At 39.8% G+C, this 27722-nt stretch overlaps 1 protein-coding gene across 1 annotated transcript in view; it reads right to left on the bottom strand.

The window, feature by feature from the left end:
- Nucleotides 1-23690, bottom strand: part of LOC139155722 (multimerin-1-like) — a 53012-nt gene extending 29322 nt beyond the window's left edge. Inside the window, exons 1-3 of the mRNA XM_070730984.1 lie at nucleotides 23060-23690; nucleotides 12901-13020; nucleotides 8065-8171 (exon numbers count right to left, since the gene is read on the bottom strand). Coding sequence (XP_070587085.1) covers nucleotides 8065-8171; nucleotides 12901-13020; nucleotides 23060-23607 — 775 coding nt within the window. The 5' untranslated portion in view covers nucleotides 23608-23690. The remainder of the gene's footprint in view (nucleotides 1-8064; nucleotides 8172-12900; nucleotides 13021-23059) is intronic.
- Nucleotides 23691-27722: the final 4032 nt, after the last annotated feature.

The following is a 27722-nucleotide window of genomic DNA, read 5'->3' as shown; positions in this document are numbered from 1 at the left end:
ATACAATTTGTGTCTGGTATGTTTGTAGGTATGTCTGCTTAAAAATGGGGTTTTTTAAATACTTTAAATTGTAAATTATTAGATTTGTCATGAACTGTTTTATTCTGTTGTGAGCCGCCCCGAGTCTACGGAAAGGGGCGGCATGCAAATCTAATAAACAAACAAACAAACAAACAAACAAACAAATAAATAAATAAATAAATAAATAAATAAATAAATAAATAAACCGGTAAATATATTATATTATATTATATTATGTTATGTTATGTTATGTTATGTTATGTTATGTTATGTTATGTTATGTTATGTTATGTTATGTTATGTTATGTTATATTATATTATATTAATTAGATTTGTATGCCGCCCCTCTCCGAAGACTTGAGGCGGCTCACAACAACAACAACAACAACAACAACACAACATACAGAATACAAACCAGATATTAGATAAAAAGCTAAATTAAAAACCCATAAATACTTTTTAATACTAAAAAGGTGGGGGTGGGGGAAGAGATAGTTAGTCCCCCCATGTCTGGCGATATAGGCATCGGACCAGAATATCTCCAGGACCACCTTCTGCTGCACGAATCCCAGCGACCAGTTAGGTCCCACAGAGTTGGTCTTCTCAGGGTCCCGTCGACGAAACAATGTCGTCTGGCGGGACCTAGGGGAAGAGCCTTCTCTTTGGCGGCCTCGACCCTCTGGAATCAACTCCCCCCAGAGATTAGGACTGTCCTCACCCTCCTTGCCTTTCACAAAATTTCCCATGGTGTTAGGAACTGAACACCACTGATAACACCACTACTCTACAAAAAGACCTAGAGTCGGTTTCTGACTGGTCCAACACATGGCAACTCCAAATCTCAACCAGCAAGTGCTCTGTCCTACACATCGGCAAAAAGAATCAGAAATTCAAATACAAACTGAATAAACAAATTATCACAGATAATCCCCACTCGGTTAAGGACCTTGGAATACTAATAACTAAAGATCTAAGTGCCAAAGCCCACTGCAACAACATCGCTAAGAAGGCCTGAAGAGTTGTTAATCTGATCCTACGTAGCTTCTGCTCTGGAAATCTCACACTACTTACCTGAGCATACAAAACCTTCGCCAGACCCATCCTCGAATACAACTCATCTGTTTGGAAACCATATCGCATCTCAGACACTAACACCCTCGAAAATGTCCAAAGATACTTCACCAGAAGAGCCCTTCACTCCTCCACTCTAAACAGAACACCCTACGAGACTAGACTTTCAATCCTGGGCCTAGAAAGCTTAGAACTACGACGCCTTAAACATGATCTAAGTATTGCCCACAAGATCATATGCTGCAACGTCCTGCCTGTCAGCGACTACTTCAACTTCAACCACAACAACACAAGAGCACACAACAGATTCAAGCTTAATATTAACCGCTCCAAACTTGACTGTAAAAAATACGACTTTAGTAACCGAGTTGTCAAAGCGTGGAACTCGTTACCGGACTCTGTAGTGTCATCCCCTAACCCCCAACATTTTACCCATAGACTATCCATGGTTGATCTTTCCAGATTCCTAAGAGGTCAGTAAGAGGCGTTCATAAGCGCACTAGAGTGCCTTCCGTCCCCTGTCCTATAGTCTCTCCTACATCTCATATATCTTCTCTCCTATATCCTGTATAACCCTCATTGTGTATTATTGTGTATTGGACAAAATAGATAGATAGATAGATAGATAGATAGATAGATAGATAGATAGATAGATAGATAGATAGATAGATTAGATAGAGTAGATAGATTAGATAGATAGATAGGTAGGTAGGTAGGTAGGTAGGTAGGATAGATAGATAGGTAGGTAGGTAGGCAGGCAGGTAGGTAGGTAGATAGATTAGATAGGTAGGTAGGTAGACAGACAGACAGACAGACAGACAAGTAAGTAAGTAAAGAAGTAAAGAAAGAAAGAAAAAAGAAAGAAAGAAGTAAAGAAAGAAAGAAAAAAGAAAGAAGTAAAGAAAGAAAGAGAGAAAGAAAGAAAGAAAGAAAGAAAGCTCCGTGTACCACCTGTGATACTTATGGCATTGTTTCGCCATCACTGGTATAGGGCTTCCTGCTTGTGTAAGGGGTTGGACTAGGAGACCTCCCAAGGTCCCTTCCAAGTTTGTTATTCTGTTAAATGTAATCTTTAAAAAAAAAACCTTGACTATACAAAAACAAGATGAGTCATTTTGGAAAGGTGAAAACAGAGGGGAATTGAAACGGAGTTTTATCCAACTTTACTCCCATAAAAGGGGGAAAAACAAAACCAGACAATGGTTTGCCAACTTCCTGTTTTAGAGAAACCTGCTTATCGCTTTCCATTCAGCTGGATGCCGGACGTTGCCAGAGAGCTTCTACCTAGCGTGGGAGATTTGGGAATCTCAAAGGAAACACGGATGGGTTTCCTAGAGGAATCTGGATTTCCTTCTGTGGCTGGACAGACAGGTTTTAAGGTCCCATTGATTGATAAATATGATTGGATCCCTCTTTATTTATTTATTTATTTGTCATACAAATATAGCATTGTATTGTAGCATGTTTAACATAATATAAGTATAAAGTTGAGATAGAAAAGATAAAAAAGACATTTGGACAGGAACAGTGGGCACATAAGTGCACTTACGCACGCCCCTTACAGACCTCTTAGAAGAGGGGAGAGGTCTATTGTAGATAGAATAGAATAGAATAGAATTTAATTGGCCAAATGTGATTGGACACACAAGGAATTTGTCTTGGTGCAGATGCTCTCAGCGTACATAAAATAAAATATACATTTGTCAAGAATCATGTGGTATGACGCTTAATGATTGTCATAGGGGTCAAATAAGCAATGAAGAAGCAATATTAATTAAAATCTTAGGATATAAGCATTATTTTTTAAGTTGCTGTTTTCTCTACAATCTGCATTCAAATAATGTTTCAGAAAACCAGCTGTTTCATGCTATTGCTGCATCCTTTGTCTTTGTGTGATGGCAACTCTGCTGCTAAAAACAACAGCTAAGTTACTTCTTGGGAATCGCTATAGTGGCTATTTATAGTGGTGCAATAAAACACTTCAGATATTTGTATACATGTGTAAGTATTGATCTTTCTCTTTTGTCTGATGCTTTACACTCTAGGTGGCTTTCGTTACTTTAAACATTATACAGCCATCTACTGGGAAAATTTACAATTGTACTATCACTTTTTCTTCCTTAGAATTCGTCTAAATAGACTTGAGAATATCTGATATAAAACCTAGACCCCTTATCTGAAAAAAAACCTTAAGCATCATAACTATATCCCCTATATCTTCTCTTTTATCCCTATCTCTTTTTCTGCTATTCTCTCATAGTTATATTTCACTCCTTTATTTTCTCCTCTATTCCCCCTTTCATACATTCTACCTGGTTATGTCCTCTATAACCCTCATTGTGTATTATTGTGTATTGGACAAAACAAATAAACAAACAAACATAAGTAAATGAGCCGTGGTGATGCAACGGTTAGAGTGCAGCACTGTAGACTACTTCGGCCAACTGCTCGCTGTAATTCAGCAGTTCAGATCTCACCATTTATTTTATTTATTTATTCATTTTATTAATTTATAGGCAGCCCCTCTCTGTGGACTCGGGGCGGCTTGCAACATTTTAGTAAAAATGCAATAAGTAAAACATTCTATCGAGGCCAATTAATAGGATAGTAACTTTAAAAAATTTCTTAAAACTAAACATTTAAAATCAAAAAGTCGCACACATACTATCACACCAAATATATTCATTGGGCAGAGGCTGGGATCTAATGACCCGAAACCTGGTGACGTAAATTATTATTATTATTATTATTATTATTATTATTATTATTATAGCCCTTCATAGCATCGGGGACCGCCTTTTGCCGCACAAATCCCAGCGACTGGTTAGGTCCCACAGAGTTGGCCTTCTCCGGGACCCGTCGACTAAACAATGTCATTTGGCGGGACCCAGGGAAAGAGCCTTCTCTGTGGTGGCTCCGACCCTCTGGAACCAGCTCCCCCCAGAGATTCAGAATTGCCCCCACCCTCCTCGCCTTTCGTAAGCTCCTCAAAACCCACCTCTGCCATCAGGCTTGGGGGAACTGAGACATCTCCCCTTGCCTATGTAGTCTTATGTATGGTATGTTTGTGTGTATGTTTTTTAAATAATGGGGTTTTTAGACTTTTTAATGTTAAATTGTTATTTTAGACTTTGAATATTAGATTTGTTATTATATATTGTTTTATCACTGCTGTGAGATGCCCCAAGTCTGCAGAGAGGGGCGGCATACAAATATTATTATTATTATTATTATTATTATTATTATTATTATTATTATTACAAATAATAATAATAATAATTAGATTTGTATGCCGCCCCTCTCCAAGGACTCGGAGCAGCATAAATGTGTTTTCAAATTCTTACGGAAGGCAAGCAGGGTGGTGGCAGCGCGAATCTCTGGGGGGAGTTGATTCCACAGGGCCGGGCCCCCCACAGAGAAGGCTCTTCCCCTAGGTCCCGCTAGCCGGCATTGTCTGGTCGACAGGACCTTAAGGAGACCAACTCTGTGGGACCTAACCAAACACTGTGATTCGTTTGGCAGAAGGCGGTCTCGGAGATAATCTGGTCCTATGCCATGTATGTATGTATGTATGTATGTATGTATGTATGTATGTATGTATGTATTATTATTTACTTACTTACTTACTTACTTACTTACTTATTTATTGGATTTGTATGCCGCCCCTCTCCGAAGACTCAGGGCAGCTAACAACAGTGGTAAAACAACATGAACAATCCAATTAATAAAAACAACTAAAAAACCCTTATTATAAAAAACCAAACATACCATGCATAACTTGTAACAGCCTAGGGGGAAAGGATAACTTAACTCCCCCATGGCTGGCGACAAAGGTGGGTCTTAAGTAATTTGCGAAAGACAAGGAGGGTGGGGGCCGTTCTAATCTCTGGGGGGAGTCGGTTCCAGAGGGCTGGGGCCGCCACAGAGAAGGCTCTTCCCCTGGGGCCCGCCAAACAACATGGTTTGGTCGACGGGACCCGGAGAAGGCCAACTCTGTGGGACCTTATCGGCCGCTGGGATTCGTGCAGGGCAGGAATACAACCAAGGTTCCGCAAATGAAGCTAAACATTTCCCTCCATAGAGTCTCCATAACACCCTTCAAGCTGCTTCCCTAACATTTCAAAAGAGCAATAAAGGGCAAAAACACCCAAGGCCTCCAGTTTTGGAATGAAAACACAAAATTCTAGGGGTTTCTCCCCCTGTTGTTCTATAAATCAAGATCAAATAAACCTTTGGAGCTTAAGGGCGTATTTAAAACGTATGTTGAGAGCATAGGTGACTCCACTCACCAAATGGCTGTCAGGAGAGGCACAAATAATCCACTTACCAGAAGGGACCTCACCCCTTTTCCCTGGATACTTCCGACTACCCTGGCGAGATATTTTTTTTCCTTCTTTTTCCGTGAAGCCTAAAGGCAGCACTGCAAATAGATACGGTGCTAGGGGCTAATGCCTCCGAACATGACAGCTCCCTATCTATTTTTTCATTTAAAAGAATCATTAAAAAATAATCAGATGGGATAGGGTGCCTAAATGGCTACGCAGGGAGGGTTGTGAAGGCCTGCTGGTGCTTGAAAGCAATGTGACGCCGTTTCATTTTCGCTGGCTTGTTTAATCTTTTATACCTATTATAAAATTGAATAGAATAAGAGTAATCATAATAAGAGCAAACCCATTGCAAACGTCTTAGATTTGTCTGGGTTTAACGATCTGCATTGCAAGATTCTTGCTTTCAGGGAGTTTAATGTTTGCCCGTATTAAAGGTTTCTCCGTCTTGGATGGAAGCAGCAGCGAGGTCTCGCGATTTCTGCCCATCAATTTTTAATCATAGCTCTCCTCCTTTCCACCACTGATTGAGTTCCCTACCGCAGCTAATGGCATGTCTTGTAATATTCATCCATGTAAAATATGTATAGGGATGCCATTTCCGATTTTTCAAAGGAAGCGCTCGCGTAAGGGGCGAGGGGGGGATGTCTTTCAAACTAGGGCAAATTTGTTACTCGTTTGATCACCGGGCTAATCAGAACATACATGGGAAAAAGGCAAGGTGGGTATAACAACCCGGATGGCAGTTTGCCACCTGCCTCAGACGTAAAGCCAAAGGAAGCCCAGGATGTAAATTCCATTTGACTTCGGTGGGAATGGGGTTGAGTATCTAAACGCATGCCCTCTGGCTGGAATGCATCCAAAGCTGACATGCCTTTTAAAAAAGTCAACAGGTCAAACTACTAGAGGTGAATGAATTTTTAAACAATGGGCATCTTGACAGCCATGATTTAATATCTCCAAGTAATTATCATTCTTTATGAAATGGTTCCAGCTTTTGTTGCCAGGAATTAAACAGATAGTATATTGTGACTGTGGTGGAGATGGAGCTGCAGTCAATCTTTCTTTCTTTCTTTCTTTCTTTCCTTCCTTCCTGCTTTCCTTCCTCTCTCTTTCTTCCTTTCTTTGATTCTTTCTTTCTTTCTTTCTTTCCTTCCTTCCTGCTTTCCTTTCTCTTTCTTTCTTTCTTCTTTTCCTTCCTTCCTGCTTTCCTTCCTTTCTTTCTTTTTTTCTTTCATTCTTTCTTTCCTTCCTTCCTTCCTTCTTTCCTTCCCTCCCCCCTCCCTCTGTTACCATCTACTACATTCCCTTATTGATACCATTATTATCATTATATTATTTCTATGTACATTGAGAGCTTATGCATAAGGGACAAATCCCTTGTATGTCCAATCAAACTTGAGTAACTATTATATTCTATTCTATTCTATTCTATCGATTCTGTTCCATTCTATTCCATTCCATTCTATTCTATTCTATTCTGGATTCTTTTTTCTTTCTTTCTTTCTTTCTTTCTTTCTTTCTCTTTCCTTTTTCCTCCCTCCTTCCCTCCTTCCTTCTTTCCTTTCCCTTCCTCTCCTCTTCCTCCTCCTCTTCCTCTTCTTCTTCTTCCTCCTCCTCCTTTTCTTCCCCCGACCTCCTCATATTCCCACAGGTGCAGGGTCTGCTTTTATTTATAAAATAAATAACATGTTGAGTTGGAGCCTGTTAGCACCCATCCAGACCCTAACAACCTCCAGACACCGGCACATCACTTCCACTGCTTCGCCAAGGAGACGCTGGGTAGAGATGTACAACTGGGTGTCCTCATTGTACTGATGACAACTCAACCCGTGCCCGCGAAAATGTGCCAAATATTGCAAACAAATCTCCCAGCGGAGAGTTAGGAGGGTGTGAAATGTTTACTTCTTCCTGGGGGGACTGGGACAGAAAATAATTGAGAATCACGGTACTTAAGGCAGGACTAGATTTAATGCCAATAATTTTTTAAAAGTTCCTTTTACCTCTTGCTAATTATCAGAAATAATCAGAAAACTTGACTGTAAAAAATACGACTTCAGTAACCGAGTTGTCGAAGCGTGGAACTCATTACTGGACTCCATAGTGTCATCCCCAAACCCCCAACACTTTACCCTTAGATTATCTACGGTTGACCTCTCCAGATTCCTAAGAGGTCAGTAAGGGGCGAGTACAAGTGCACTAGAGTGCCTTCCGTCCCGTCCTGTTGCTCTCCTATATCTCCTATACCTTTCTTCTATTGCTATATCTCTCCTTCTATTCTTTCATTGATACGTTCTATTCCTCTATCTCTTCTTCTATTCTTTCATTGATACATTTTATTCCTATATCTTCTCTTCCATTCTTTCTTAGATATATTTTACTATGAGTATCTCCTCTATAACCTTCATCATGTATTTTACTATGTGTATATAGACATATACCCACTAAAACCCTCATTGTATATTGGACTAAATAAATGAATAAATAGATGATATATAGATGATAGATAGATAGGTCAACAAACAAACAAATAGCTTTTCTATTCTGTACCAGTTTGATAGCCAGTTGACTTATCAGAAAAGGTTGTTGTTGTTGTTCTTGTTGTTATTGTTATTATTAATTATTATTATTTTCATATCTTCCATACCTGCTGGCTGGCATTTTCCTCCGCTGTACCCTGGACAGCATTTCCATTCTAGCGAGGTAACTATCATATGTTTGATCCTGTAAACTTGGTGGGTCCTTGACTGGGAACTGCAAGGAGATTTGAAACGCAGATATTAGTGGAGGGTCACGGTGAAGGGCCATGATATAGGATGATAGATCAGTAATAGGCCACAGGGGGGTTAGTTTTGAAGTTTATTGATTGCCTCTTGTGGAAGACTACAAGCAAATGCTTTTTGACAGAATCAAGGCATGTCAAGGCTAATAATAATAAACATTTCAGGAGCACAAATGAATGGGGGAGGAGGCATTTATTTAAGTGTACATAGGATCATGGGCTTTGTGAGGAACGTTTTCAGCGATGTCTGAGCAACAGAAAAAAGTCCCAAGAAAAAGTAAGAAATTGTAGAGCAATAAAATGATACGCTTATGAACCATGGAAGTGGTATTTTCTTAGAGACTTTTTAATATTAGATTTGTGATACATTGTTTTTATTATTGTTGTGAGCCGCCCCGAGTTTTATAAGCAGATTCTATCAGGAGCAAAACAGGCCACCTCCACATTCCTTGGGGCAGGAGGTGGGCCAGAGCTGACCACAACAGGTAAGAGTGGTATAGAGGGAACAAAACTCACCATTTGCCTTCTAGTCATAGATAAATGCTTTTTGTGCAGAAAGTAAATTGTGTAAATACCCATAAAATATTCCTAAAATTCTTAACCTGCTTATTGTACTCTGCCTTGCCTAGACCTTTGGTGGAGAGAAAAGGTGAATCCTATACATGGCTGTATTCATGATTTTCTGTTTTAATATCCTATTTTTCTTGAGGATATGGAATCTGTTTATTTAATAGGCTGCTTTTCTTTGTCTCCCATCGAATTTGTATCTTGTAAGTGAACAAGGGGACACAATCTGAGGTCAGTTGGGGGAAAAGATCAAAAGCAACATGAGAAAATATTATTTTACTGAAAGAATAGTAGATGCATGGAACAAGCTTCCAGCAGACGTGGTTGGTCAATCCACAGTCACTGAATATTAAACCTGCCTGGGATAAACATAGATCCATCCTAAGATAAAAATACAGGAAATAGTATAAGGGCAGACTAGATGGACCATGAGGTCTTTTTCTGCTGTCAATCTTCTATGTTTCACAACCATTGTGAAACAAATTATTGTGTAGTGAGTGGAGAAAATGCTAATGTTGGCTAAAGGAAGAACGTTATGAATTCCAGGCACACTTTGATGCTAATACTCATCTCTTCAATACACTTCAGCGTTTCAGAAGGTTTTTTCCCCCTGATCATCATTTAAATCCCTTTCACATATAACTCAGTTATTTAAGAATAAGAAACGTGCTTTGGATTGCCATGGATTGTTAATCAATTGTCTTCAGCGCCTTATATGAATGCTTGAGCTAAAACTAGGACTGCAGCCCGACCTGATGCAAAACAGAACCAGTTTGAGGAAAACAAGTCCATGCATATTTCAAATGCTGAATGACTGTGTAATTAAATTTGCTGTTGATCTTGGATGAAGGGTATTTCAGACACAGCAGCAGAGATATGAACGCTGAAAAGGTTTTGAGTTTTATAAAAGGAGATGGATTACATTTTTTTAAAAAAAATGCTCCTAGAATTTAATCGTAATGTTATATATATGCCAGTCTGCCACCTAGTGGGATTTGGACCAAACAGGTTTGAAGGTCCTGGAAAAAAAATTGGAGAATTGAAATACAGTGATACCTCGTCTTACAAACGCCTCATCATACAAACTTTTCAAGATATAAACCCGGGATTTAAGATTTTTTTGCCTCTTCTTACAAACTGTTTTCATCTTACAAACCCACCACCGCCACTGGGATGCCCCGCCTCCAGACTTCCGTTGCCAGTGAAGCGCCCGTTTTTGTGCTGCTGGGATTCCCCTGAGGCTCCCCTCCATGGGAAAACCCACCTCCTGACTTCCGTGTTTTTGTGATGCTGCTGAGGAATCCGAGCAGCACAAAAATGTGCGCTTCGCTGGCAACGGAAGTCTGGAGGTGGGGTTTCCCAGCGAGGGGAGCCTCAATGAAATCGCAGCATCACAAAAACACAAAAGTCCGGAGGTGGCGTTTTCCATGGAGGGGAGCCTCAGGGGAATCCCAGCAGTGCAAAAACGGGCGCTTCGGCTGGCAAAAGGGGTGAATTTTGGGCTTGCACGCATTAATCGTTTTTCCATTGATTCCTATGGGAAACACTGTTTCGTCTTACAAACTTTTCACCTTAAGAACCTCGTCCCGGAACCAATTAAGTTTGTAAGACAAGGTATCACTGTAAATCTTTCCCAAACTAGTTTCCTAATGTTAGAGTAAGGAAAGCTGAATGAAAATGCTGCTCCTTTTAATAGGATTGAGAATTACCAAATGCTGGGATGGAAAATAACCCTCCATTTCGATTTCAGGAAACTCTCCAAGCAGAAAATTATTATTTTTATGAGATTGAGATCTTTAAAATCTAGCATGCAATCTAATAAAATATTGACAATAATTTTACAGTTTCAACTTGACTATAAATCAGCTTTTACGTAATAGTTTACAAAATTAAATTGTCTTTTTTTAATTCAATAATTGGAAAGTTAAATGGTAATTGTTTTCCCCCAAAGTCTGTAAATTGCAACTATTTAAGTTTATTTCTTCATTTTTTCTTAAGTCTCTTCTCTCTCACTTATGCTTTAGATTTACCTTTTAATGTGTGAGAATTTAACCACCATCACCCAAAAAAACCTTTAATATAATTTAATGCAATTTAATCTATTTGATTTCTTTTATCTCCATCCAATATTTGACTGTTTAATAAGCTCACCAATGCTGGATGGGAGGCCACCAGGAGCTCTAGGATGAGCCATGAAAGTAAGTACAGTGGTACCTCTACTTATGAACTTAATTCGTTCAGGTTCTTAAGTAGAAAGGTTTGTAAGAAGAAGCAATTTTTACCATAGGAATCAATGTAAACGCAAATAATGTGTGCGATTGGGGAAACCACAGGGAGGGTGGAGGCTCTGTTTCCTCCCAGGAGATTCCTAGAGAGGCCCCACGGAGGCTTCTCCCCGCCTTTTCCGGCCCTGTTTCCTCCCAGGAGATTCCTAGAGAGGCCCCACGGAGGCTTCTCCCCGCCTTTTCCAGCCCTGTTTCCTCCCAGGAGATTCCCAGAGAGGCCCCACGGAGGCTTTTCCCCGCCTTTTCCAGTTAGTTTCGGAGGCTCAGGTTTGTAAGTGGAAAACGGTTCTTGAGACGAGGCAAAAAAATCTTGAACACCCGGCTCTTATCTAGAAAAGTTCGTAAGTAGAGGCGTTTGTAGGTAGAGGTACCTTTCTGTTTAATAGCCCCAAAATCAGAAGACAGTCTCCTTTGAGAGTTTGTTGAGAGTTGTGGGGAAAATGTAGGCAGTGCAAAAGCTCATCACTAAGCTTTCTCAGTGAATAATTAAAGCGTATGAATAACCAAGTTGACAATTCATATCTGCATTCACAAAGATCAGCTAAAAAGCATCCTGAACCATGAGTTGACAATATGTAGCCTGGGTACCACAAATCACCAAGACAGCAAAAATTATATCGCTTCTGAACACAGGAGAGGTGAATGCTCCCCTCTGTTGTGTTTAGATCTGGTGATATTTACAAGCTTTCTTAGTCCAAAAAAGCTTGTCAGTTTAGATTACAGAATAGGAGCTGGATGAAAAATAAATGAAATTCTGGGCAGCTACAAAACTCATTGACTATGGATGCCTGCAAAATCTCATTGCATTTGTCAACCAGCCATTCCAAAACCAAGACACACACAGTCTTGCCTTAGTGAAGGAGGCACAAAAGAGGCTGTTGTCTACTGTTGTCCTACTATCGCAGCACCATTGAGAGTGTCTTGACATACGGCATCCTAACTTGGTATGGGAGCAGCTCTGTAGCGAACAAAAAAGCTCTACAGAGAATTGTTAAAACTGCCCAGAACATCATTGGGCTCCAGCTACCTGCCCTGGATGACATCTTCACAAATCCAATATTAGATAAAAAAGCTAAATTTTAAACCCATAAATATTAAAAACAATCATTACTACACAATCACACCATTCCCATGTATTACAGTCAGAAAAAAGGTGGTGGAGGGGGAAGAGATAGTTAGTCTCCCCCATGCCTGGCGACTTAGATAAGTCTTCAATATCTTGCGGAAGGCGGGAAGAGTGGGGGCAGTTTGAATCTCTGGGGGCAGTTGATTCCAGAGGGCCGGGGCCACCACAGAGAAGGCTCTTCCCCTGGGTCCTGCCAAATGGCATTGTTTAGTCAACAGGACCCGGAGAAGGCCAACTCTGTGAGACCTGATTGGCTGCTGGGATTCGTGCGAAAGAAGGCGGTCCTGCAGGTATTCTGATCTCTACTTCGCGGAAATTCGACTTTGGCGGGTGGTCTCGGAACGCATCCCCCGTGAAAATCGAGGGAACACCGTATATGATATTGAACATTGAATAGAGAAAAATAAAAAAGATTAACAACCCCAATGGGTCGGACGTGACTCTGCAGCTAACAACAATAGTGAAATAGGTGGAAGGTTGATATGTAACTATATTCTGTGTTCCACCATTAAGAAAACTTTAATTCTTGCAGAATATTTAGCATAAATATCATTAAATATTACAGTATTTTCCTTTATCCCATTCTTGGATGGAGTATTCTGTGTGTTTCAAGTACTCTCTTCCTATAGCTTGTAAGAGGATTGGATATTTCTAAGCAGTTTTCATTAACGTAACTAATCATCAATTAAAAAGGACTTCGGTGATATAAATCCTTTTACCTACTTTGTACCACAGGATCCCGAAATCCAGGTGCACGGCTTGGTTCTCCCAGAGCTGTAGCTTTGTACGTTGTCAACCACAATTGTGGGCTGAAGCCTTGTGTGAACGTAGGCACACCAGTTCCTAATAGAAGGAGAAACAACATTTATTATACAACTCATAACATAAACGAAGATTCTGATGGGCATCTGAAAATTTTAAAAACCATTATGTTAAGAGGTAGGATGATAAATTAATGTCTAAGGCTCCCGATATGATTCAGTTTATGCTTCAATATAAATTCTCAATATTGATCAGCAGATGGCAACCTTTCCCAAGGCACATGTCCAAGAGTTTTCATAGGCTGGCAAAGAGATAGACTTAGATAATGAATGTACAGTCTTTCTGTAAAGTTTTTCTTGAGTCGCCCAGTTTCTAACTCCTAGTAATTTAATTAATTTAATTTAATTCGTTCGACTTCTATACCGCTCAATCACGTAGGACTCAGGGTGGCTTACAACAATACAAACAATACAATTATTATTATTATTATTATTATTATTATTATTATTATTATTATGTCAATACAACACAGTAAACGAGATCACTATGCTGGATTTCGTATTTCATCACCCATCGGGCGGTTCCCAAGCACCTAGGACTGCGTGATGTAGCGGCAAATTATGTTTGCCGATCCCAGTAAAGCGGCCTTTTGCAATTGACAGATGGAGATTTTGTCAATTCCGATGGTTTTCAAATGTCCGCTGAGATCCTTTGGCCCTGCGCCCAGCGTGCCAAGTACCACTGGGACCACTTTCACTGGCTTATGCCAGAGTCGTTGCAGCTCGATTTTTAGATCTTTATATTTCACTCATTTCTCTACCTGCTTCTCCTCAATTCTGCTGTCTCCTGGGATTGCGATGTCGATGATCCATACTTTCTTTTTCTCTACAATCACAATGTCTGGTGTGTTATGCTTCAGAATTCAGTCAGTCGGAAGTCCCACAGTAGTTTTGCTTGCTCATTTTCGACCACTTTTTCGGGCTTATGATCCCACCAGTTCTTTGCCACTGGTAAATGGTAGTTCCGGCACATGTTCCAGTGGATTATTATTATTATTATTATTATTATTATTATTATTATTAATTAGATTTGTATACCGCCCCTCTCCCTAGAAGAAGTCAAATATTAACAATAGTTATAAAACTCCATTATAAACCCAAAATAAAATAACTCCCCATAAAAACCATAAATCCAAGCTAACAACAACATGGAGACCAGTAGAACATAATTCAGGCATGTCACATGTTAAGATTCACATCCCGCAGTCATTTTTAACAATGTAAAGAAGCTCTGATACCAAAATGTTTGAGAAATGCTGATCTAGAGGGTTCCAGGGGGTATTGATCTCTCATATCTAATTTATTAGATTTGTATGTCGTCCCGAGTCTGCGGAGAGGGGCGGCATACAAATCCAATAAATTATTATTATAATTATTATTATTCAGAAGGCCAAATATGAATCAAAACAAAAATGAAAGTTTCTTCCTGACTTTTTGGCCAATGTTCACCCTCTTTCGGTCAGTGTGATTTCCCACATCCCTTAATATAATTGATTCATACATCAATGCTTTTCCACTGCGCAGCAAATAACCCAAAGGAAATTAAATTCCAAGGTCTCAACCTTTTATGTATCCTGGGGGCGATGGACAATAATACCACGCTGCCATTAATAATTTAAAGAGTGTTACGTAAGGTTTCCAAATTTTATTTTAAAAATGTTCGGCCACCGTGAATTATTCATTGGGCCCTGCCACCGGAAATGATAACGGGTGCCACTTTGATCTCAACCCTTTGTTTAGCTTAATGCAATCTGTAGGAGCATCATCTTGTCAGCCATGCATTGCTTTTACCGTCGGTTCTGGAAGACTTGGAGAAAAGAGATTTAAAATGGAAGTTTTGTTGCAATCTAATTATTTTTTATTTATTTATTTATTTATTTTATTTGTTTATTTTGTCCAATACATAATACACATTGAAGAGAATAGATATGTAGTAATATAACTAAAGAAAAGAATAGAAGAAAAGATATAAAAGTATAGGTGAACATATTTGAAAGGAAGAAAAGATAAATGAGATAAGGAGAGACAATTGGACAGGGGACGGAAGGCACACTGGGGCACTTATGCACGCCCCTTACTGACCTCTAAGGAACCTGGAGAGGTCAATCGTGGATAGTCTAAGGGTAAAGTGTTGGGGGTTAGGGGTTGACACTACTGAGTCCGGGAATGAGTTCCACGCTTTGACAACTCGGTTGCTGATGTCATATTTTTTACAGTCAAGTTTGGAGCGGTTAATATTAAGTTTGAATCTGTTGTGTGCTCTTTTGTTGTTGCGATTGAAGCTGAAATAGTCATTGACAGGTAGAACGTTGCAGCATATGATCTTGTGGGCAATACTTAGATCGTGTTTTAGGCGACGTAGTTCTAGGCTTTCTAGACCTAGGTCTATTTTCGTAGGGGATTCTGTTTCGAGTGGAGGAGTGAAGGGCTCTTCTGGTGAAATATCTTTGGACATTTATTCAATTCATTCCACACATACTCAAACTCCAAAACATTGCCTCAGCAGCGGTAGGATAAAGATCATTAAGCAGCAGCTGAAAAATTAAAAGACCTTTTAAACGGGTGAAAATGAATGAGCCTCTAGGATGTAACTGTTGTGCTGTATGTACAGTATGTATTTATGTATTTATTTATTTATTTATTTATTTATTTATTTATTTATTTATTATTTAGATTTGTATGTCGCCCCTCTCCGCAGACTCGGTATACAATAGTGTATACAATAATCCCTTGCTTTCACAGATTCACTACTTCACGGGTTTTCAAAGGGCGGGTAAAATATTTACTGACCCCTCACATCCTGGACACAAATTGTTTCAACTCCTACCCTCAAAACGTCGCTACAGAGCACTGCACACCAAGACAACTAGACACAAGAACAGTTTTTTCCCAAACGCCATCACTCTACTAAACAAATAATTCCCTCAACACTGTCAGACTTTCTACTAAATCTGCACTTCTATTCTACTAGTTTTTCTCATTATTCCTATCACCCATTTCCTCCCATGTTGACTGTATGACTGTAACTTGTTGCTTGTATCCTAAGATTTTTATTAATATTGCTTCTTCATTGCTTATTTGACCCCTATGACAATCATTAAGTGTTGTACCACATGATTCTTATTTTATTTTATGTATGCTGAGAGCATCTGCACCAAGACAAATTCCTTGTGTGTCCAATCACACTTGGCCAATAAAAATTCTATTCTATTCTATTCTAAATTCATTAAAAAATTTAAATCCATTAAAAATCCATAAAATTGTTCTACAGTACTACTGTACTCTATTAAAGAAACCGGTAGAATATCACATATAGTTCCAGCTGAGAAACATTATAGAATGACTGTTTAATGCAAAGGGTAAGCTTTAAAAGTCCAAATACTTGTTAAATACATAAAAAAATATCTTTCCTCTACTTTATGGAAATTTGTTTTTTATGGGTGGTCTTGGAACGCATCCCCAGCGAAAAACGAGGGATCATTGTATATAGAACGGGCCCGAAAGCTAATATAGGAACACCAGGCTATACTGTACATTCTTCTAGTCCCTAAGGCCACATGTCCAAATGATGCATGTGCTTAGCATAATGGTTGCCTGGTTACCAAGATACCAGGGAAGAAGGATTCTGTTCCTTTCCATCAGGCCCGTTTCTGACCTCATTACTGAAAATTTAGAGGTCATAGTTGAAGTTCCATTACCTAAGTTCCTGCTTACATTCTTTGGCAACTAACAGATTCCTCATTATGCTTTCTTTCTTTGTGCATTTCTAAATAACCTGAAGGTTGTCAGGGAGTAAAATTAGCCTAAAATTTCCTCCAGTATCATTGTGAAACAAAATACAAATGTAAAATAATGCACTTGGGGAAAAGGAATCCTCAATCTGAGTATTGCATTGGCAGTTCTGTGTTAGCAAAAATGTCAGAAGAGGAGGATTTAGGGGTCGTGATGGGTGAGCAGTGTGGTCGGGTGGTAGGAAAAGCAAGTAGGATGCTTGGCTGCATAGCTAGAGGTATAACAAGCAGGAAGAGGGAGATTGTGATTGCCTTATATAGAGCGCTGGTGAGACCACATTTGGAATAATACTGTGTTCTCTTCTGGAGACCTCACCTACAAAAAGATATGGATAAAATTGAATGGGTCCAAAGACAGGCTACAAAACAATTACCTCTCCTTTTCCGTCCTGCTCCCCTTCTCAAAAACAGTCCCAAAATGCCATTATGGCATGACTAATACATCTGTTTTCTTCCGGAATGGAGGCCCTGACACTATGTCCTACCCATTTCAGACAGGTATTTGTCTGTCATCGCTTGTTTCCTTTGTCACATGGAGCTTCTGTGATCTTTGGATAGGGAATTACCCCAATGCTTCTATCCAGGCTGTAATTTTCCTCCCATTTGCTGGTTTAACCTCATGAAGCATTTATTTATTATTTCATTTCCCAGGCTTATATTGCCGGCCCAATTGCTAACTCTATTGCTGAAGTCGCATTTTTTTTGCTGTTTAGTTTAGAGAGGTTGACATTTAGTTTTAATCTATTATGTGCTTGTGTGTTGTTGTGGTTGAAGATGAAGTGAAGGCGAAGTAGTCACTAACAGGAAGGACATTTTGGTATATGATTTTATGAACTATAGTTAAGTCAGAATGGAGGGGATGGTACAACAGTTCGTTTAGTGACTCTTCAGCATTGAAAAAAAGTGATTTATGATAGTTTTTCAAATTTATTTATCTATCTATCTATCTATCTATCTATCTATCTATCTATCTATCTATCTATCTATTGGATTTGTATGCCGCCCCTCTCCGAAGACTCGGGGCGGGTAACAACAAAAAAAAAGACAATGTAAACAAATCTAATATTAAAAATAATCTAAAAAACCCCAATTTAAGAAACCAATCATACATACAAACATACCATGTATAAATTCTATAAGCCTAGGGGGGAAGGGAAAGTTTCAATTCCCCCATGCCTGACGACAGAGGTGGGTTTTAAGGAGCTTGCGAAAGGCAAGGATATCGGGGGGGAGTTGGTTCCAGAGAGTCGGGGCGGCCACAGAGAAGGCTCTTCCCCTGGGTCCCGCCAAACGACATGTATTCATTGTCTCTCCAAGGTATCATTTTAAGCAAAACAGTTAGATGCGGTGTATTTTACGCAGCGCATAGACAACTGGATTCAAGCATAGCCATAAAACCATCTCTCTTCTCTTACAACTAAATTGTGTATAGAAAAAGAACACTACACACATGAGTGTTTTTCAAGACTCCGGGCTCATACGTAAAATAAGTTTTAAAAAAAATGTAAGAATTGAGGAAGCTTTGCTAATAAGGAAGCGGCAGAAAAAGGAATAATTAAGGTTTCTAGAGAGCAGTTTTTTTCAGAACGGGGAGATTTTGGGTCAACCTGCCAATTGGGAGGACAAATATTTGTATATCCCAGTGGGAAGAATCGTATAATAAATTCATTTTGACAGGAAAAGAAATTCTGTGTTACATTCTTTGCATGCCATTTCCCACACACTTCCAACAACCCCACTTATATTGCTGTACACTGATACCCCGTAATCTTCACAGCGTGAAGGAGGTTGGGAAAACCTGTACTGATATTTAGTGCTTTGGATTTTTTAAATAAACTCCTGTATATGTTGTCAGCAATTAACATGTTTATTTATAGCTCACGAATAACAGTTGCAGGTTATATAACTGCCTCCTTTCTAAGAGGGTAGACGCAAAGAAGAAAAAGAAGGGAGGGAGAAAGAAAGGAAGGAAGGAAGGAAAGAAGGAAGGAAGGAAAGAAGGAAAGAAGGAAAGAAGGAAAGAAGGAAGGAAGGAAAGAAGGAAGGAAGTTAGGAAGGAAGGAAGGAAGGAAGGAAGGAAGGAAGGAAGGAAGGAAGGAAGGAAGGGGAGGTTGCCACTACCGCTGCTATTGGTGCGCGTAATTTTCATAAGTTTGGGGCGTTTAAGGTATGGTGCACAGCTTCAGATCTCTGGCATACGCGCAAGAATGTCGCAGCAAAATTTTGCTTCTGTGCATGCGCAGGAGTCCAGATCTTGCGAGAGGACATGCACACGTGCAAGATTTTGGTGATATTTTTTTTGCTTCTGCTCATGCGCAGAAATAAAAAATCTTTCACACATGTCCCCTCGCAAGATTTTTCTTCTTGTGCATGCACAGAAGCAAAATCTCACTGGCATGTGCGCATGCTAGAGACTGCAAACTGTGCATGCAGCTCAAGTTTAACTACCAGTGTGGCGTCCGCATCTGTACCAGTAGGAACTTACTACTGGAAGAATATAAGAACCTAAGAAGAGCCCTGCTGAATCAGGCCAAAGCCCATCGAATCCAGCATTCTGTGTCACCCAGGGGCCCACCAATTGTCCATGGGGATCTTGAGCAGAAAGAGAAGGCAAGACCCTCCCTTTCCCTTGACCCCCAACAACACAACAACAACAACACAAGCGCACACAACAGATTTAAACTTAATATTAACCGCTCCAAACTTGACTGTAAAAAATACGACTTCAATAACCGAGTTATCGAAGCGTGGAACTCATTACCGGACTCCATAGTGTCATCCCCAAACCCCCAACACTTTACCCTTAGACTATCCTACGGTTGACCTATCCAGATTCCTAAGAGGTCAGTAAGGGGCGAGTACAAGTGCACTAGAGTGCCTTCCATCCCCTGTCCTATTGCTCTCCTATATCTCCTATACCTTTCTTCTATTCCTATATCTCTTCTTCTATTCTTTCATTGATATGTTCTATTCCTATATCTTCTCTTCTGTTCTTTCTTAGATATATTTTACTATGAGTATCTCCTCTATAACTTTCATTATGTATTTTACTATGCGTATACCCACTAAAACCCTCATTGTGTATTGGACAGAATCAATAAATAAAATAAATACAATTAAAATAAATAAGTGGTACCCAAGGGAATCCTGCCTGCCTCAACCAACATAGAGGCGGCACATGGACATCCAAGTGAAGAAGGTTGGAAGGAAGGGAGGGAGGAAGAAAGGGAGGGAGGGAGGAAGGAAGGGAGAGAGGGAGGGAGGGAGGAGGGAAGGAGGGAGTGTGAAGAATGAACTAATGGTATAGTATTGTTCTGAAGTTTCCAAATTCCAGTATTATATTCTTCAGTCCTTAGCTCATAACCATTTTTAAGACTGTGTTGTAAACTAAAGTCAAGTGTTTTCTGGTTCCTATTATTAAATTTATGGCTGTAATATCATGCGAGACAGTAGCCAATTGCTATTATTCCAGGCTGCATGGGAATGATAAAGCAAGGGGGAAAGGCATGAGGCAACTAAGAGTTTTAGCGCTCTTACAATTTGTACAGATTGTCTCTGTGAATCATCTGAACAAATAGCTTAATTCTGCCCAGAGTCGTTATCTGTACTATTCAAGCAACTGCATTTCGAAAATTAAAAATCCAGAAGGTTAAAGGAGAATTATTTATATCTTTTACAGTCAGAAGCAGTGTAACATACCTTAAACGCCCCAAACCTATGAAAATTACTTTGTGTTTAATATTAATTCTTATTCAATGGTTTGGGGGGGGGGGTTAGTGTTCCATGCTTAATATGCTGCCAGCTAATAAAGTCTCTTGACAGTTATAATAATCAAAATAAATGTAAAATAAAAACATTAAAAACAAAGCAGCAATTAACAGCAATGAAAACAAGTACCACACATAAAATTATACAAGAGACTAGACAGTCGCTTGTCTAAAATGGCATCGGGAGTCCTACTTGAGCAGGGGGTTGGACTAGAACAGTGAAGGCGAACCTTTTTGTCCTCGGGTGCTGAAAGAGCATGCATGCGCGCTATTGCGCATGTGTGAGTGCCCACACTCATAATTCAATGCCTGGGGAGGGCAGAAACAGCTTCCCCTACCCTCTGGAGACCGGAAACAGACTGTTTCCCAACTTTTGGTGGGCCCAGTAGCCTTGCCTCCCCCAGAGGCTCTCTGGAAGCCAAAAACGCCCTCCCAGAGCCTCCGTGAGAAACAAAAATTATTATTATTATTATTATTATTATTATTATTATTATTTATTAGATTTGCATGCCGCCTCTCTCCGAAGACTCCGGGCGGCTCACAACAGCAAAAACAGTACAAATCCAATAATTAAAACAGTTTAAAACCCTTAATATAAAAAACATCCACGGTTGACCGCTCCAGATTCCTAAGAGGTCAGTAAGGGGCGAGTACAAGTGCACTAGAGTGCCTTCCGTCCCCTGTCCTATTGCTCTCTTATATCTCCTATACCTTTCTTCTGTTCCTATATCTCTTCTATTCTTTCATTGATATGTTTTATTCCTATATCTTCTCTTCTCTTCTTTCTTAGATATATTTTACTATGAGTATCTCCTCTATAACCTTCATCATGTATTTTACTATGTGTATATATATATATATATATATATATATATATCCATTAAATCCCTCATTGTGTATTGGACAAAATAAAATAAATAAAAAATAAAACAATCATACATCTCATACAGACCATACATAAAGCGGAAACGGCCCAGGGGGAATCAATTCCCCCATGCCTGATGATAGAGGTGGGTTTTAAGGAGTTTGCGGAAGACAAGGAGGGTGGAGCCAATCGTAATCTCCGGGGGGAGTTGGTTCCAGAGGGTCGGGGCTGCCACAGAGAAGGCTCTTCCCCTGGGTCCCGCCAGACTATATTGCTTCATCAACAGAACCCAGAGAAGGCCGACTCTGTGGGACCTAACTCGTCACTGGGATTCGTGTGGCCGGAGGCATGTTGGAGCTGAGCTAGGGCAACAGCTCACCACCAAAACAACCCAAAGCAAAAAAAAGTATTGGCAAAAGATTCACAATTAGGTTACAAGAGATTACAGAGAAAGAAACAGCAAACGCTCCGGGATTCTTTCTACTAGGAATAACAAAAAAGCAACAACCGAAGGACATATAATATCTATCATTATATATTATCACAGCGGCAAGAATTGCTTAGGCTCAATATTGGAAAGATGACCAAACTCCGTTTTGCTTGACAAAATATACAGGTGTGCAGAAATGGACAAATTGACAAGAGAATTAAAAGGACCAAACAAGTCGGATTATTAAGAGATGCTTGGAAGAAACTTCCAGCAGACATGGTTGGTAAATCTACAGGAACTGGATTTAAACATGCCTGGGATAAACATAGATCCATCCTAAGATAAAATACAAGAAATGGTATAAGGGCAGACTAGATGGACCATGAGGTCTTTTTCTGCTGTCAGACTTCTATGTTTCTATTACAAGGTTTGGACTACATGGTAGAACTGGATTAAAAAAAATAAGAGAAAGGCCAAGTGACAATATGGAAAAGAAGACTAGGAATTGGAACAAGGAAAAGATACGATGTATTGTAAATAGAAATGTAAATCTCAATGTGTGAAATATGGATGCAGATCTATGTAAAAATTATGATGATGATGATGATGATGATGATAATAATAATAATAATAATAATAATAACAATAATAATTTATTAGATTTGTATGCTATCTCTCTCCGCAGACTCGGAGCGGCTCACAACAATAATAAAACAATGTACAATGTGACAAATCTAATGTTTAAAAGAAAACACATTAAAAACCCAACATTTAAAAACCATGCAACACAAGCATACCATACATATATATGATGTTTAAAGATTTAAAAATGATAATAAAAAGAACATCTGCTTTCTGCTAACAGAATAGAATAGAGTAGAATAGAGTAAAGTAGGGTAGGGTAGGGTAGGGTAGGGTAGAGTAGAATAGAGTAGAGTAGAATAGAATAGAATAGAATAGAATAGAATAGAATAGAATTCTTTATTGGCCATTCTTTACGGTGTGATTGGACACACAAGGAATTTGTCTTTGGTGCATAGGCTCTCAGTGTACATAGAAGAAAAAGATACATTTTTCAAGTATCAATCAATTAATGATTGTCATAGGGGTCAAATAACGAAGAAACATTTTAAAAAAAATTAACTAGGATTCTGTAAAGCACATCAGTCTTCCCAAGACTGGGATGGAGGTAATATATTTCTGCTTACTTTCCCCGCGTAGTATCATAGCTGGGACTCCTGTTATCTTTCGCCTGCTGGGGGCCGCTGCTTCCGTAGCCCGAGTGCCTGGACGTTCTGCTTATGACCGGTCTTTGGGGTGTTTCTTTTTCAAGAGGACCCTTTCGGGGTTGGATCTGCGCTTGGTGCCCTCCATCCTTAGACAGGATTGATGCCTTGGAATTTGCAACACTCCCGTCACTGTCCTTTTCCCTGCTAGGAGTTTTAGGAGTGATATTTTCCCCTCGCTGTGTCGTAACTGGACTTGGAGAGCTGTGAATTCCCTCCTGGGTTGTAACAGTGCTGTGTTCTATATCCCGTCCATCCTGGCTTATAGTCAACACAGAAGTGGTGGGATTCCCAGAAGAATCTGGTATCGATGGTGTTGCCTCCCCACCTCCAGTCAAGCCAGGATAGCTTACTTCCACCGTGCTAGAATCCAAAGCCTGGGCCGAAACATGGTCTGTTGAATTAGCTCCTGCGCCGCTTCGTCCCAAGGTTAATAAAAGCAACAATGAAAACATCTCCCACCTTCTCATGGCTTGAGAGAACCTCGGTACGTCGTTGATATTGTCTGAACTCTTTCGCTTTGTGCTGGTTGTTTTCAGCCCCGGGTTGGAACCGAACGCCGGATTGCGAGGTTGTGTTTGTGGGAGAGAAAGGAAACAGGTTTTGAGTAGTTGAAAGTAGACGGAGGAAGCTCCGTTTCCTGTTTCTGTGGGTTGTGACCTGTGGCCTCTTGGAGCAGTGGAAGATTGTGCCAATTGCCTTTGTTGAAGTTGGAGGAGAGGGAATGGCCGAATGCAAACATGGAAATATGCTGTCAGTGAAATCAATTGATGGGAGAGGACGTTGAGTAACTTCCCTTCCACATTGAGTAGCGGCAGAGAACATGAGTAACCTATCCAAGGTCCCACTTGCATAATCATTCTACGATGTAAGTAAATCTCAAGTTGCTTCTTTGTCACCATTAGTCCTGGACTTATGACCAAAATAATTGAGCCCAAAATTTATGTTGCTAAGCAGGACAGTTGTTAAATGAGTTTTGCCCTGTTTTGCCTTCTTCCTTAGCCTGGTTGCCGATCAGTTTCCAGTCACAATTCAAAGTGTTGGTCATGAGTCTACGGAGAGGGGCGGCATACAAATCTAATAAATAAATACAGTAAATAAAATACACAATATAGTGATCCCTCGTTTTTTGCAGGGGATGCGTTCCAAGACCACCCATGAAAAACGAATTTCCATGAAGTAGAGGAAAGATACTTTTTAATGTATTTAACAAGTATTTGGACTTTTAAAACCCACCCTTTGCATGATACAGTCATTCTATAATGTTTCTCAGCTGGAACTACATGGGACATCCTACCAATTTCTTTAAACCATCTTTCCAAGCAGCCTCCATGTTTTCAGTGTCTTTCTCCCATCTTGGAACTGAACCAGATGGATATTTCTTCCCACAATATGTATATTGTGGAAATATATGTATTTTGCATATGTATTTTAGAGGATCGATCTTCAAAACGTCTTCTTGGCAATTTACAATTAAATAAAAGATTTAGAAGTGTATAAGTCTGCGGAGAGGGGCGGCATACAAATCCAATTAATAATAATAATAATAATAATAATAATAATAATAATAATAATAATAATGCGCTAAAATAAAATAGAACCATGAACGGCCACCATTACAAATACTTTATAGACAAAAGTTAAAGAACTGAACACTGGAAAGAAGGAACAGAGGGCTATTCATTGCACAAGTTCTCACAAAATCACAAAATGTGCTTTACTGATATCTGGTCTTTCCCACTATGATGACATCTGTTGAGTTTTCATTCAAAATAAGTTGGTGCATCCATAAATCACACCAAGAAAATCTTATGCAATTGTGAAATCTTATGCAATGCTTTGTCCTCTCTTTCTCTCTGTGTCTCTCTCTTTTATCTTCTTTCTTTCACTTTCTATCTTTCTTTCTTTTTTGTATTTTTCCCCTTTCTGGCATACATTATAGAAATACACATCTCTGACAAAGCACTAAAGACAATATGGATTTATTTTCAGAGATTAAGCTATGACTCAGCATATCTCAATGGTGTAACTCTCCCCACCCCAATTTATTTATGAAAAAAGGAAGTGAACATGGTGAATTTGTAAAATTCATTAAATAGATAGGACATAGCTGAATGCGTTGCAACGCCTTAATCAAAAAAATTTTTTTTAAAAAAAATCCAAAATTCAAAACAGGATTGTTTGAGAAAGAGGATTTGTGATGTACATTTTGGGAAGAAAGAATGTAAGATTTTTTATTTAATATTTTGCCAAAGACCTTGGTTTTTTCGCCCTGCTATTCTCCATTTCAACGAGAAATAGAATTGCCTACTGTTTTATAATTGCAACAAAGCAATCCTTAATTCTGACAATTTGGAAAGAGCAGCCTGCCTTTCACAGGTCAATCACATGGGCAGTACATTCATAATTATTGAAAACCTCAATCTGTCAAAGACCTTGGAGTACTCATATCCAATTATCTAAGTCCTAGAGCCCACTGCAATAACATTGCCAAAAAGGCTTTAAGAGTTGTTCACCTAATCCTTCGCAGCTTCTTCTCTGGTAATTTTGAACTGCTAACAAGAACTTACAAAACATTTGTCAGACCAATCCTAGAATAAAGCTCGCCTGTATGGAACCCATATTGCATATCTGACATCAACACAATTGAGAGAGTCCAGAAATATTTCACAAGAAGAGTCCTTCACTCCTCTTCTCAGAACAAAATACCTTACTCCACCAGACTTGAAATTCTTGGTTTAGACAACTTACAACTCCGTCGTCTCCGTTCCGACTTAATTATAATTCATAAAATCATATACCTAAATGTCCTACCTGTTAACAACTACTTCACCTTCAACCACAACAACACACGAGCATGAAATCGATTTAAACTAAATGTCAACCGCTCCAATCTTGACTACAAAAAATATGACTTCAGCAACAGAGTAATCAATGCCTGGAATGCACTACATGAATCTGTGGTTTCTACTCCTAGCCCCAAAACCTTTAACCTTAGACTGTCTACAACTGACCTCTCCTCCTTTCTAAGAGGTCTGTAAGGGGCGTGCATAAGCGCACCACTGTGCCTACCGTCCTTGTCCTATTGTCTACTTTTTATCATTACTTATCTAATGTTTAATATGTACAAATTATCACCCTATCATTGTTTGACAAATAAATAAATAAGATAAATAAATAATGAAAACTTACATAAAAAATTACAGGAGCAGCTCTGGCACAGCTGGTTAAGACACTGACTAGAGGGGAGAATAGTCTATGAGAATATTCTATTTTTACGAATGGGAATTGGGTTTCAGAGGTCAAGGTGGGAGACAATTTAGGTTGCAGTGACCACCTATGTTTGTGGTTTGATGTAAAAACTGATTGTGAGCAATCCTGTACTGCAACCAAAGTATTGGATTTCAGAAAAACAAATTTTAATGCAATGGGGGAATGTTTAAATAATGAATTAAAGGGGAGGGATAAACTGGCAGGAGCGAGCACCCAAGTGGACTGTATTAAAAAAGGCCATGTTAAAAGCCACTGGACTGAATGTAAGGCAAATAACTAAAGGTAAAAGGAAGAAGAAACCGCTATGGTTTAGCAATGATGTAAGGGCTATAGTCAATGAAAAAAAGGCTGCCTATAGGAGGTATAAAGAGTCTGGAAGTATAGCTGATAGAGAGGTGTATAAAATGAGACAGAAGGAGGCGAAACAGATAATATATGCTGCTAAAGCCTCAAAAGAGGAAGAAATTGCCAAATCTTTAAAGAAGGGAGATAAAACATAAGGGCAGACTAGATGGACCATGAGGTCTTTTTCTGCTGTCAATCTTCTATGTTTCTAAAGAATTATATTTATATCTTCTTGGAAGTCATGTGAACTGCTTTCACTTGTGCATAGTTTTAGGAACCAGACTGAAATGCATGAAAATGCTCCTTTCGCTCACTTCTGCTTTTCTGCATTTAAAAAGAATCAGGATGTGGAGATCAGGAGACCAAGGGAATCGATAGAGAAGAATATTGGCAGCTCACGACTGAAATGAAGAGTGCTTGCTGATTTTTGAGCTCGGTCTACTGATTCCTAGAGAGGCCCCACGGAGGCTTCTCCCCACCTTTCCCAGCCCTGTTTCCTCCCAAGAGATTCCTAGAGAGGCCCCACGGAGGCTTCTCCCCACCTTTCCCGGCCCTGTTTCCTCCCAAGAGATTCCTAGAGAGGCCCCACGGAGGCTTCTCCCCACCTTTTCCAGCCCTGTTTCCTCCCAGGAGATTCCTAGAGAGGCCCCACGGAGGCTTCTCCCCACCTTTTCCGGCCCTGTTTCCTCCCAAGAGATTCCTAGAGAGGCCCCACGGAGGCTTCTCCCCACCTTTCCCGGCCCTGTTTCCTCCCAGGAGATTCCTAGAGAGGCCCCACGGAGGCTTCTCCCCACCTTTCCCAGCCCTGTTTCCTCCCAAGAGATTCCTAGAGAGGCCCCATGGAGGCTTCTCCCCACCTTTTCCAGCCCTGTTTCCTCCCAGGAGATTCCTAGAGAGGCCCCACGGAGGCTTCTCCCTGACTTTTCGGGTTACAGTTTCGGAGGCTCGGGTTTGTAAGTGGGAAATG

This window comes from Erythrolamprus reginae, unplaced genomic scaffold (assembly GCF_031021105.1).
Source record: "Erythrolamprus reginae isolate rEryReg1 unplaced genomic scaffold, rEryReg1.hap1 H_5, whole genome shotgun sequence".
NCBI classification, from domain to species: domain Eukaryota; kingdom Metazoa; phylum Chordata; class Lepidosauria; order Squamata; family Dipsadidae; genus Erythrolamprus; species Erythrolamprus reginae.
Note: the sequence above shows the minus strand (reverse complement) of the source record. Positions and strands in the feature narration are given on the sequence as shown.